At 40.3% G+C, this 14771-nt stretch overlaps 1 protein-coding gene across 7 annotated transcripts in view; it reads right to left on the bottom strand.

The window, feature by feature from the left end:
• LOC127442937 (transcription factor 12-like) overlaps positions 1-14771 on the bottom strand; it is a 145953-nt gene that overhangs the window by 66101 nt on the left and 65081 nt on the right. For all 7 annotated transcript variants that reach the window (XM_051701346.1, XM_051701382.1, XM_051701364.1 and 4 more), the window contains one exon: positions 2615-2676. In XM_051701346.1, coding sequence (XP_051557306.1) covers positions 2615-2676 — 62 coding nt within the window. The remainder of the gene's footprint in view (positions 1-2614; positions 2677-14771) is intronic.

Raw genomic sequence — 14771 nt, 5'->3', positions numbered from 1 at the left:
CTGGGTTATTAGGCGCCTGATTCGCATATTAAAATATGCGATAATCTTTGCACCTGATAGTCATCTGTTTATATGTGTGCGGCAGACGCGGTGGCCATATTAACAGGCAGAGTTCAGAACATTAATGCAGCCGCCCTGCAGCCTGCATTCTTCCCACATACACTCAGGAACCAAACGGCTTTTTCACTCTTCCGGTTTTTCTTCAGTGACTAGACAAACCGAGTCTCTGCCAGCCTCTGATCTGTGCAGCTGCAGGCCAGCATAAATTCCCCAGTTCCCACACAAAATGTCTGAACTGGCATTCCCTTTCAGAAAGCTCTTTTATGAATGAATGAATGCGGCGGAAAGCCGGTCGTGTTCTTATTCGTTCTGACTAGCGGCATTCACTGCTCGCAAACCGCACGGTGCACGCGGTTTTTTAAAGGTGTGCTTGTGCAATTCTATTTTCCTGAGATGGGCGTAGGGCTCCAAGGGGTGAGGTTATTAAAGGGTCGTTAGGGTTGAGGGCTGCGCTGACCTCACACTTAAGCTTGAGAGATAACCTTCCTCTAATGTCGTCTCTCAGCCGTGGCATTAAATTTAATCTTAAAGCCAAGACCCTGCACGCTAACTAAATCCTTTTTGCTAAAAACCACAAGGCATAGCACTAAATGCTATGCAACCTATAGGAGACTGTATCAAAGAGGAATAAAGAAAAATAACCAAAGAGATTATTTCTTGGTGTACATGTGTTACACGCAAGGTTGGATAGGGGGTGAACAAAGTGTAAACAAAGAGCAAAAAAAGCAAGCAACAGGCAATTAAAAATCTTAGAGGAGAAAAAGATGGGGGGGGGGGGGGGGGTATCCAAGTATACTTTATGAGTGACTGACATCAACTGTGTCAGAGAGACTGAGCAGACAGGAGGGAGGGAGGGAGAGAGAGAGAGAGAGAGAGAGAGCGGGGTGGTGTGCTCACACAATCCTGTCTTTGTTTGGAACATCTGTGTGACTGAGGGAGGGGATGTTTCTCTGTGCTAAAGGTCTACTCCCTAAGCACAGCACGCACACACACACACACACACACTCCCTCTAATCACATAGCAGTACCACATTAAAAGCAATTAAAAATAATTCTGATTAAAAGCATTCAAACACTAGAAAACACTCGTTGACCTTAACTTTACATGATGTGAAAACTGACTGGAAACTACAGAGAGGGTTACCACACATTTTGACCAATGAATTTCCATAAACGTTTCAATTTGCTTGAGATATGTGATTATAAAAGCATTGCACACAGATTGCAATCACAAAGAGCAATTTGTGACAGTGAAGTATTTTAGTGCATATTAAGAAAAACTATTATATTCAGTATGGAAATTTCCATGACTTTTCACAGTTTTAAAACTCCCAAATATTTCCAGGTTTTCCATGATTATGGGAGAATACAGAATTTACAGAATTAAGCCATCAAAATCAAGTGTTAAAGGAGCATTTGGCAAGTTAATTTAATCTGTGATGAAACATGGGCTAAGTAGGAAACTAGATTCATATACATTTCAAAAGCTGTATAACACTTAAGACATTCTGAAAGAAATTGATGCTTCTGTTCACCAAGGATGCATAAAATTGATAAAAAAATAAAATACTGCCAAAACCATTATAAATGTTGCACATTATTAATAAAAAACTCCCCAATTTCAGAAGCCATTGCGCCAGTCTACTAAGAACAAGCTGTCAAATTTTGGTTTTAAAAATGGTATAAAAGAAACATGTCTCACACAATACTGTTTTGAAAGAAGAAAGCAAACTGGATCTAGCCAGGACAGAGAGAAAGAGGTGGATGGCCCAGAGGCACAACAACAATAGGGCAAGTAAATCAGATGCTCTAGTTTGAGAGACAGACTCCTCACAGGTCCTAAACTAGCTGCTTCAATAAACAGTACCAAGCACTTGCAGTGCTTTAAGTAAAGAATTCTTGGATAGACAGAAAGACTGTAGAATACAGGATATTTAAATAGAAATAGTCAATTATAACAAATGTCTTTACTGTAATTCTTGATCAATATAATGCATCCTTAGAGAACAGATGCATCAATTTCTTGCAAGAACAAAAATGTCTTGGTGTTCTTTTGAATGTTTGTATTTTGTTATGTGGGTGTGTGTGTGTGTGTGTGGTGTGTGTGTGTGTGTGTGTGTATATATATATATATATATATATATATATATATATATATATATATATATATATATATATATAGCTAGATACAAGTAATACTGTAGTTTCCAGTTTGTAGTAACCTTGATTTTACTACAGTATTGTAACCATGACAGTAACCATGTTCATTTTGTGGTTACTATGATTTTACTACAAATACAGTGTTTAAACTATGGTTACTGTAGTAAAACCATGGTGATTTGTAGTGAGGGCAAATCTGTTACCAAATAGAATATTTTTACTTTGGATTGGGCAGTTATATTTATTTTCCCTGAACATAAATACCGAACCGTACCGAAACTGTGACCCTAAAACCGTGATACAAACCAAACCGTGATACAAATATACACACACACACACACACACACACACACATATCAAAAAAACATAAAAAATGTTCATTTCTGGTAGTTACCTGGCATCCAGAGACCCCTGGTTCTCTCCCATAGCCAGAGAATGGAGCTCTCTCTGATTTGCCTGTGGATAAACATAGACAAAAATATTAGAACACCACAATACAAATTCACCATAAAAGCATACGGCCTCATTATTTCGATAATGTGAAAAACAGCTTTTTAATATGTCAAACCTGAAATACACAAAGCTTTCAAGGAAGTGTAAAAAACAAACAAACAACAAATTACAAAACTCACACATACTCTGAAATGTAGTTTTTTTATATAATAATGAAGGTCAGTAAGGCCCAATTTATTTCTGTGTTTTTCATCAATAAGGTGTGATTTGGGGGCCTGGGTAGCTCAGTGGTAAAGACGTTGGCTACCACCCCTGGAGTTCGCTAGTTCGAATCCCAGGGCGTGCTGAGTGACTCCAGCCGGGTCTCCTAAGCAACCAAATTGACCCGGTTGTTAGGGAAGGTAGAGTCACATGGGGTAACCTCCTCGCGATCGCTATAATGTGGTTCGCTCTCGGTGGGGTGCGTGGGGAGTTGCGCGTGGATGGAGTGAAGCCTCCACATGCACTATATCTCCACGGTAACATGCTCAACAAGCCATGTGATAAGATGCGCGGGTTGACGTCTCAGACACGGAGGCAGCTGAGATTCTTCCTCCGCCACCCGGATTGAGGCAAGTCACTACGCCACCACAAAGACTTAGAGCACATTGGGAATTGGGCATTACAAATTGGGAGAAAAAGTGGGGAAAAAAGTTAAAAATAAGGTGTGATTTATTTCTGTGTATTTTCACTAGTCTTTCTTCAGAGAGGGAATCTCTGACAGTAAACTTGGGGGTCAGTCAAGTCTCAGTCAGTGGAACTAATCCATCTCTTTCCATTTTTTCACTGAGAAACAACCTGCAAGCAAACAAAAAATGTGCAAAAAAAGCATTTGCGCTACACCTTCAGACCATTTTGTGAGCTGTGAACGGAAGAACACACCTCAGCTTCAGTTCTGCGCACTCAGGTGTACAACGCAATGTGTTTGTGAGTGTTTGAGTTTCAGTGCTGGCGTAGCCCCCTGAGACGCCGCGGTAATCAGGTACAGTGGTTTAACTAAAAACGCTGCTTCCCTTGTGGAGTAAACTGATCTAAATTGACGATATAAAATCTCAGGGTTTGCTCTGCTGCAAAGGAAGAACGAAAACAGTTGTGGGTAAACTACTGTGCCCCCTCCCCCTTAGTCACCACAAAAGCATAAATCATCTGTCTTTCAGTGACTTTAAAAGGTTAGGTTAGGCTCCTATCCCCACCTCCTCTATCCTAACTTCCTGGGCTGCAACTCTGCTAGGCTTAGGTTTCTAAGTTTGAGGCATACACACACCCCACACACGCTTTTCTCCACAGATGCACATGTCCAGCATTGAAATATTCATTTACAGAATGTGTTTTGTCACACACTCTGTCTGCGCTGAATAATTTATAAGGCCGCGTTGTTGTTTTAGATCCTGGCAGAGCTCGAAGCAGTACTCATGAAAAACATCCTCCCTCGGTCCAGATCTCTCTGATGCAGCGAGCAGCTCTACGCATGGTTTGGCATGCTCTTCTGCAGCATAACCCAGCCATGTGTTGTAAAATCTCGAAGGACCTTAATGCGATCAGTGGTGTAACCCCAGCCACTAAGGAGGTGTCTCAGAGGATCTGAACGGTAAACATGCGTTTAACTGTCTACAGTGCCAGCATGCATGGCCAACCAGCACTAACAGCAACAGTGCAGCCAAACAAAGAGATGCAGCTATTCACCTGACTGCACGCATGCACCCACATACTGTCAGAGTGATAAATCATGAGACAATGGCATCTTTAAGTCGCCCCCAAGTATATCGCTATAAAAGAAAACTATGTTCAATTGGCTTTATGTGCCAGAAAAATTCTAAATTATTAAAAGTTTACCTAAGAAGTATAAACTGACAGGAGGAGTGAAATATCAACAGAAAAAGAAAAAAGAAAAAAAAAAACAGATTAAAAATAAGCTGATAAATCATGGCTGTCAAGGCTTTTTTAGAAGAGACATGTAGGAAGAGCTGACAAAAAAAGTGTGAAAAAAAATTAACCAGATGAGAGAAAATTAAGAATGACTCTGAGAACTGTGGAGGAAGAGACAACCCAAGGGTGTCTGATATTCAGAGAGAAAGAGAGAAAAAAGAGAGTGATGGAAAATTATTGGGTTTAACACACTGAGTGTTCCGAGAGCTAAATGCATCCAAAAGGCGCAGAAAGGCAAAGAGAAGGGGGAAAAAAAGTCTCTTGGAATGTTAAAAATCAACAATGTTTTAAGTGTTACTGCCGAGTGTTTGTGCCAAGCCGGCTGCTGGCTGCGGCGCTGATGTTTGAGGAAGCAGTGCCAGCTAGCGCAGCTGTGAGGCCGCTGCCCCCACCCTCACACACACACACACACACACACACACACACACACAACCCTTCCTCTCCTCTAGTCCCTCAGCCAAGAGACTCGGAGAGTGAGGGTCTGCTCCAAAACCTAGTGAGATGCCTCACTGACTACTGCCTACATAGGCAGCTGCCTTCAAAGGCAGTATCTTAACAGAGATGGAACCTCTTAAAGGTTATATAAGTGATTTTAGCATTCTGAAGCTTTCATGTGACTGAGCTGTTGAATTAGCCACACCCCCTCATTCCAAAACCCCACCCTCCTAAGATAATTTTGAGATCAAAACAGAGCAAAAGAGAAGCCTTGTTTGTCAAATTCAACAGTGGCACAAAAGCGCCCTCAAATTACAAACATAATGAAACATAGCCTCAATGATCCACTTCAAAAACTACACTATGAGAACGAGCAATGTGTGTGTTTTGGTGCAATTGTGTTCGCTTTGTCAATACTGAGTGTGTTTACATGCACACCAATTTGTTAAGTATTACCAAAAATCATCTTATTCATAAAAAAAAAAAAAAAAAAAAAAAAAAAGTAAAACGTAATTTTGGAACTTCAGTTGACATCATCTGATTACCCTCTGCTGTTGACGCAGAATACTTGCGCACAAAATTTGCGCACACTGGATAAACCGGTTGGAATGCCAGAAATGTTTTTACATGCAATGCAAAATTGGGGTAATGGGCAAAAATCTGTGTGCCGATCGGATTATGTGCAAAACAAATATGACCTTATACCAATATGTGAATGCTTTTACGGTGCTTACGTGACCATACATATTTACATTTACATTTATTCATTTGACAGATGCTTTTATCCAAAGCGACTTACAAAAGAGGGAGACATAAGAGAATCATCTTAAAGAGACAGTGGTATGAAAAGTGCCATATTACAAAGTTTCACTAGCATCAGAATAGTATTCAAAACAGATTAATGTGCAACAAGAATTTTATTTTTTTTTTTTAACGATACACGTTGTCGACAAACATAATCAGCGTAAGAACGTGCAAGTACACATGCTAATTTCATGCAAAACAATCATGTCAAAACAGTATGTTGAAAATTAATTGAGAGACAAAGTGTTTCAAATGTGGCGAAGTAAAGAAGAATATATGAGACAGCAGAGAGGAGAAAACATAGGATAGAAAGTGTGTGTGTGAATATGAGAGGACATGACAAGGAATACATGTGTGAGAGAAGGGGGGACTTGGGGAAATCTCTCAAGAAATGAGCTTCAAGAAGTGGGCGTAGAGGTTGACAATTAGCCACGTCCTCTACAGCCCTCCTCATTCTCTCCTCCTTTTATCTCATCACACTCTCCACCTCTTCAATACTGCTGGAGCAATGACAGACGGGGAAGGGGGGGTTAAAAGGGGGGTCTGATCAATACTTGCTTCGCTTCCTTTCCTGGCCTCCCCTCTCTGCGAGCCAACCCCTGCACCGCGACACATCATGCATTATAGAAGCTGGATCTGACTGCGGATGATGAATGTTCCGGCCTCACTGGGCTTTAAGAGAAGGGGTGGTGCTGACACGGGGGAACGGCAGCAGCACTACCACACACGGAATCACAGGAGCAGAGAGGCGCATGGAGGTTAGCCACTGTGCAATAGGTTATCAATGCCCTTGCTGACTCACAGCTAATGAGCGTTCTAGTCACGCAATCTATCAAATAGGTGACTGGGGAGCATGTGGGAACACAGAATGTTTACAGGGACCAGGTGCAACAGAAAGAAATTTATGAGCTTACGATCTTTGATGAGATAATAGTATGCCATGTCCTACAGGAAAAATATGGAATCACTACAATGTTAAATTTTTTTCTCTGATCTCAGCTTAATATGCATAGTCAACTATAGTAACTAAAACAAGTTATTTGACTTACTATTAACTTAACCAGAGTAAGCCAATACATCTCAAAACATCTATCCAAACATGGTAACACTTTACAATAAGGTTCCATTTGTTAACATTATTTAATGCTTTAGGTATCATGAACAAATAATTAACAATATATTTTTTACAACTTTTATTAATCTTTGTTAATGTTGGTTAATAAAAATACAATTGTTCATTGCTAGTTCATGTTAGTTCATAGTGTATTAACTATGTAAAACTTACAAATACAACTTTTGATTTTAAAAATATGTTAGTATATGTTGAAATTAACAATAAGATTAATAAATGCTGTAAAAGTATTGTTAGTTCATGTTAACTAATGGAACCTTATTGTAAAGTGTTACCAGAGACTCTTTAGCAGAGACAGGTCACTTCTATTAAAATTAATGGGAGAAATTGGAATGCCCAACGATCACCGGATGTGGAAAGGAAGTCCCGCCTTACAGGTGAAAGAGCAATTCACCTTTTAGATACAGACATCGCCTGTCAATCAACTCCAGAACGGGGATGCGCATTAGCTATACAAGCTGGGAAAATTTAGTTTCTTAGCTTAATCTGAGGTAACGAAGCAGAATTTATGATACCAGTGTTGTCAGATTCTACTGCTGATTTGAAATAAGTTCTTTGATAGTAATCTTCACCAAATGTTTTGGAGATTTCGGTGTTCCCCCAGTAGATTGGAGCTGCACTGGCATGCCGCTTGCTTACATAGAAAAATAGCTGCCCGGGAGCGTTCCAAAAATGGGCATTCCAGATCCACAATCTGAGTGAACAGACTGGCTAAAAAGACATTTCTCCAAAATGTACGATCTTTGTCCCCATGTGCACTTGCAAACTGTAGTCTGGCTTTTTTATGGCAGTTTTGGAGCACTGGCTTCTTCCTTGCTGAGCAGCCTTTCAGATTATGTCGATATAGGACTAATTTAGCTGTGTATATAGATACTTGTCAACCTATTTCCTCCAGCATCTTCACAAGGTCCTTTGCTGTTATTCTGGGATTGATTTGCACTTTTTGCACCAAACTACGTTCATCTCACGGAGACAGAATGCATCTCCTTCCTGAGTGGTATTATGAATGTGGTACCTTCAGGCATTTGGAAATTGCTCCCAAGGATGAGCCAGACTTGTGGAGGTCCACAATATATTTTCTGAGGTCTTAGCTGATTTCTTTTGATTTTACCATAATGTCAAGCAAAGAGGCACTGAGTTTGAAGGTAGGCCTTTAATTACATCCACAGGTATGTGTATATTAGACTTTAATTGTGTTGTGTTAATCTGATGTTTATTGTAAACTGGTATATGTCTCATCACTTTCATGACTGCTATGTTGCTCGGAACTGCACCCAAGAATTTCACACACTATTGCACTTGTGTATATGGTTGTGTGACAATAAAAGTGATTTGATTTGATTTGAGGTACACCTCCAATTGACTCCAATTAGCCTATCAGAAGCTAATTGGCTAATTGCCAAAAGGCTTGACATCATTTTCTGGAATTTTCCAAGCTGCTTAAAGGCACAGATAACTTAGTGTATGTAAATTATTTGTGTCATGTACAAAGTAGATGTCCTAAACGACTTGCTAAAACTATAGTTTGCTAATATGAAATCTGTGGAGTGGTTAAAAAATTACTTTTAATGACTTCAACCTAAGTGTATGCAAATTCCGACTTCAACTGTACATATAATTAATATTTTAAATGTATTACACATAAATATTGTTTTAGAAATGTGTAACCCAAGTAATGTACTTAAAAGTAAATAACCTTAACTGAAAGTCAGTAACTTTAATCTGATTACAAGAATGTAACATGCAATGTATTAAACTTGACTACAAAGTAATTAGATTACAATAACTAAACACTTTGTAATCAGATTACACCCAACACTGATGGTGAATGAGACTAACATTCTGCCTAACATCTCCTTAATTTGTTCAATGGAAGAAAGCAGGTCATCACTGTTTGGAACAACAAGAGGGTGAATAAATCATGAGAGAATTTCATTTTTGGGCAAACTATTTCTTTATTCCACCACCTAAAAGACCCATCTTACACCTGTGACAGACAGACTAATTACTAAATATTAATTCAGTTTCAGAGCTGTTGACAGAACCCTGCAAATCAGTATGTTTAACACCATGTCACCTCACTTTGAATAAAACAGCCCAGAGATTTGTTTAACAGTCATTGGAGTATGTAAATACCATTGATGCACTTTCAGAAGTGCCAACACAAGTGAGGGACGTGGCTCCTGTCGAGGGGGTTAATCTGAGACGTATAAATTGCCTAGCAATATTAAATACTGAGATTACATTCAGAGGCAGCGAACGATTAAAATGTGGAGAGAGGCTCCTGGGGTGGTTCCCTATTGATCACAGCTCTCCGAGGCAGGACTAGAGCTCTTGTTTTCATACTCAGAAAGGCAGTGATCTAAGCATCTCAAGGGATCAATTCAAAAGCGCAGCCACAAAAACAGCCAATTAGTAGCCACACTACACAGCCTTTCTCTCTATACATCTCTCTCTATTCTTATCACTCTTTCTCTCTTTTTAGTACATTCCGAGGACCTCATTGTTTTTTTTTTCCATGCAGAGCTTTCCGATCCCCTGTAAACCAACCAAGATATGTATATGCACAACAAGGAACTTGATACCTCGTACAGAGTAACACTAAATGTAAATAGACCTTCTTCCTACAGAACTCTTATGGGTTGTTCACACCAAGTTCACAAAAAGCTAGTCGCATAAATAGAGCAGAATGCAGGTGTCTCAAGAAGGATTCTTTTTAACTTGACAGCATCAAAAAAGCGAGGCCCTCCTGCATGAGATGCTGAAAAAACAGCAACATGCGGCGCAACGGTCTGAACCATCCACCGAGCGCATGTTTACATAGGAAAACAATTGAAAAACAGTTGTGTATTCAGTGTGAAGCCTCCCTTACAGTACCCCATCAGTGTTCCCCTCTCTGAGCTCTCTGTTCTAAGTTCTAGAACCCCGGTGTAATTCATTATCCCTGTCAAGTTAATGTTCCATGCTGAGCCATATGGCAAGGCTAACACGCGCAATAAAGGAAATTCCTTCAAGTTGTTATAATCAGCATATTGGGCTGTCCAAAAACTTACATAAACAGCTTTATTGTGTTTGCTGCATTTGCTCTTAAAATTCCTGACAAAAACAGGAAAGCAGGCAGGAAAAGACAGAGGTGGGGGAGAGAGAGAGAGAGAGAGTGAGGGGTTGGGGCTAAACTTGGAGGCTAGCAAAAAGAGGGAGGGTGAGGTAAAGAAAACAAAAGAGACACTCCACTCCACAGCTGTCTACAGTTTTGTTTGCAAGAACCTTGAGCTTTTAGTGCCGAGTTGTGAATGCTCAGTGCCCACACACGAACACAAGCAAACACACAAACACACCGAACACTTGCAGACATCACAAGTTCTGAAGCTTTTGATACCAACACAAGTTCTGTTTGACAGAAAAAGAAAAGTCAGCAAGGGTGCAAGTGTCTCCACCCTCTCCAGACCATCCCTTGCACTGATCCCACCTAAAAAAGTGGGGGGAGGTGAGGAGGTTGGCACAGAGGGGGACAATCTCACACACACACTGCAGTACACACTACCTCTGAGCTCAGCATCAATTTCTGTTAATTACAGCCTTGTCAGCAGTGGCATTATTCAAACAGCTAGCGCAAATGTTAATGAGCTCTTATTTGCATATTTATTTTTTTCTTTGTTGAAATGTCATTGATTATTATGTTCTCCGATGATGAATGCCTCTGCTGATGCACTCTGATTTGTAATTAGTCATTAGATGGAATGAATAGATCAATTAAAAAAAGGAGAGAGAGACAGGATTAAGGACAAATCAGAAGGAAGATGTAAAAAAGGTTGAAAAAAATTATGGGAGTGAAGAACATGGCAGTCTTCTTAAGGTGAGCCATCAAGATTGTTTCTCATCACGCCAGTTCCTGATCTCTCTTACATCTAAGCACAGCATCTTAAAGGGGATCCCAGAAAGCAATTTTATTGCTCAGAAATGGCTCTTTCAAACCTCAGTAGACATAACTGAGTTGTCAACTCAGTGCATCAACTTTGTCTCAGATGTTTCTCCTAACATTTCTTAGGAGATATAAAGATTATTGTTGACATACAGTAAGAGTATGGAGCTATTCATGAACATGAATAGCAAAGCTCAGATAGTGTGGTCTTTCAAGATTTGGATGAGAAATGTTCATATTTTGACACATTTGATTACCGTCTGAGAAATTGTTGAGATCTCCACTGAAACTCCAGAGCAGTGTTTCTCAACCCTGTTCCTTGAGGACCCCGCAACACAACAGATTTTGGATGTCTTCTTTATCTGACACCAATTTCAGGCTTGAAGCACTCTACGAATCAACTGATGAGTTAAATCAGGTCTGTTAGATTAGCAACACATCCAAAATGTGTAGTGTTGGGAGGACTCCAGGAACAGGGTTGGGAAACACTGTTCTAAAGGGGATGTGCGTGAGGTAATGAAAGTTTCTTTCTTAGGAGAACAATCTGAGAAGCAGGAGACTTAAGCAAAAGTGTCTATTTGCTCCATTTAATCTCATTTCTGTCTTGGAGAAACAATTAAGATAATAAAGGGATATTTTACCCGAAAATTCTGTCACAATTTACATCCTCGTGGTTCAAAGCCTAAATGACTTTCTTCTGTGGAACATAAAAGGAGATGTTTGGCAGAATGTTAGCCTCAGTCACCATTCACTTTCATTTTATGAAAAAAAAAAAAAAGATGCAATGTAAGTGAATGGTGACTGAGGCTAACATTCTCCTTTTGTGTTCGATGGAAGAAAGACATATTGGTTTGGATTGGAAAATCATAAGGGTGACATAATTTTTGGATGAACTATTCATTTAAAGAGATCTCTTTTTTGAGTTTTCTTTTCACTATGGGATGAAATTCCTTTTCATTTATAGAGAACAGTTGGCCTTTAATCCTTGGGATTCATTAACAAAGTATGAACGTCCTTGCCATGACGCTTTTCCTTCTTGTAGAGAACAACTCATCGAAATCTCACAGGTTTGCAGGATGAAATCCTGAATCTCCTGAATCTCCAGATGGGATAGTAGGACCTGTGTGTGGACCTGTCAACAAATACAACAGCTGGATTTGTCCTAACACCCCCACCAGAGTAAGGTGATGGGATGCCCTGTTCTGCGCAATGTGATTTTCTGTTGTTGCTGTGGAAAAACAGGGGAAAATGTTTTCTTTTGACCTTTGCGGTCCCTAACTTTATCACCCTCTCCAGCCAGAGCCCGCTCCTTACTAATATGAGAAAGAAAGAGAGAGAGAGAAATGCATTACTGCAGACCAGATGGGAACATTCCACATGACCAAACCAATCAATCACCTTGGTGGGACGCAGGTGCGCCACAGCCGTGCAGCAACACACCATTTCACAGTCTATCGGCCACAAACACATGGTCACCAATCAATGGCCCCCTGCGGACCCACGCTTCTCCCCAACCTCACTGGTTCATGGCTGATGACTTCATAATCACACATCCCTCTCTCTCCTCTCCTCCTCCTCTCTCTCTCCCCCCTCAGTGGAGGAGTGTGATGAGCTATCTAATAACCCTTTCTTTCACGCACAGATCTTGCCATGTTGGCCGATGACTCCCCTTGAGTTAACCCACGCAGACTCACGGCCCGACTCATGTGTGCGTGAGACAGCGACTCGCAACTGGAGTCAATGGCATGCGATGAGAAAGGGGTGGAAAAATGGGAGGGCAGGGCATTCCTTTATGTCCCAGGATGGATATTGCATTAACTGAGCCACATCAAAGGCACTGGAGCCGGCTGGTATCAGATGCCAAGCAACTGTTTAACAATGGGGCCTCACTGGAAGGATGGAAAAGGATGAATGCAGGAGGGGAATTTTGATCCCACTCGGGCAGGGCTGAAGGCGTACTCTCGCACTCGCGCAAACACACAGAAATCCTGTTTAAGAACACATTCAAGTGGCTGAGAGAAATATAGAAGAAAAACATAGTCGAAGAATGGGCATTTGTTAGGAGCGATAAAAGAGTTGTCAGTATTCAAACATTTCAATTTAGTTCTGGAGAAGTGTTTAGTAACACTCTTCATGGTTCTGTCAGAGAGAGGACATGTCACAGAGAGGGAAGTGTGTGAAAAGAATGCACTCTGTCTGTGTGAACGTTTGTTGGGGGTCTACACAGTACCAATCCACAGTGATATTTATAAATACAGTGAGCTAAATGGACTTTGAAAGGTCACTGTACATGGCAAATTATATATTATCCATATCTGTAACTTTTATTTATGGTAACTTCCATGATTTGGTCTGTACAGTGTCTATTCAAAGTCCATTCAACCGAAGTAATGATAATATATGCATACATAAATATGATTTAACTAAGCAATAAGGTATGAGTGGCCATGATATGTTGGTTGCCTTCCATTAAAAAGTGATTATCCTTAAGACTTTACCTATAACTGTGAGAGTTTTGGAGGGCTGAAATCGTTTAACGATCCATCTGGATCAATGCATCGATCAGTTTACTAACAATGCGATGTCATTGATTCAATGTGTAAACTTCGAAATACAGCTCTGGAAAAAATTAAGAGACCACTGCAAAATTATCAGTTTCTCTGGATTTACTATTTATTGGTATGTGTTTGAGTAAAATGTTTTTTTTTTTTTTTTTATTCTATAAAGTACTGACAACATTTCTCCAAAATTCCAAATAAAAATATCGTCGTTTAGAGCATTTATTTGCAGAAAATGACAACTGGTCAAAATAACCAAAAAGACACCATGTTTTCAGACCTTGAATAATGCAAAGTTTTAACTTAGGAAGAGTTTCAAAAAATCAATATTTGGTGGAATAACCCTGATTTCAATCACAGCTTTCATGCATCTTGGCATGCTCTCTACCAGTCTTTCACACTACAGTTGGGTGACTTTATGCTACACCTGGTGCAAAAATTCAAGCAGATCGGCTTTGTATCTTCCTCTTTTTCACATTCCTGAGGTTTTCAATGGGGTTCAGGTCTGGAGATTGGGCTAGCCATGACAGGGTCTTGATCCGGTGGTCCTCCATCCACACCTTGATTGACCTGGCTGTGTGGCATGGAGCATTGTCCTGCTGGAAAAACCAATCCTCAGAGTTGGGGAACATTGTCAGAGCAGAAGGAAGCAAGTTTTCTTCCAGGATAACCTTGTACGTGACTTGATCCATGCTTCCCTCACAAAGATGAATCTGTCTGATTCCAGCCTTGCTGAAGTACCCCCAGATCATCACAGATACGCCACCTGGTCGTCTAATGGTTAGACGGAGACCTGGAGAGCCCACAGTGTCTCGCACCCACGTGAAACTTGGTGGAGGATCAGTGATATATTCAGTTTGACATTGTCATGCCAACCACATCCATACTCATAAGGTCATCCATTCTGTAAGGTGATTCAGCAACCTTATGATTTCCATCTCGCTTTATAAGCACTAAATAAGCTTCTCACATGAGACACGGATGTACGTGGGGTGATTGAAGCCTAAAGTTGCGCTCTGGGGCCAGTTGCATAAAACTGTTCTAGACTGGTCTTACAAGTTAGTTGTCTAAAATTTTATAATTAACTTTTTCAGTCAGTTGGATAAAAACTTAGATCAGTCTAATTTAAGACAAAAATTTAAGACAGCAGACCCCTAGGCTAACTTCTGTTTATATTCTATGTTGCCATGTAAAAAACTGTCAGCTGATCTAGTGGGCGCTTCAGTTGAGGGCTAAAAGGGGCTCGAGTTGAGAATTTGAAGAAGACATGTACAATGTTTTT

This window comes from Myxocyprinus asiaticus, chromosome 1 (genome assembly GCF_019703515.2).
Source record: "Myxocyprinus asiaticus isolate MX2 ecotype Aquarium Trade chromosome 1, UBuf_Myxa_2, whole genome shotgun sequence".
Lineage (NCBI taxonomy): Eukaryota > Metazoa > Chordata > Actinopteri > Cypriniformes > Catostomidae > Myxocyprinus > Myxocyprinus asiaticus.
Note: the sequence above shows the minus strand (reverse complement) of the source record. Positions and strands in the feature narration are given on the sequence as shown.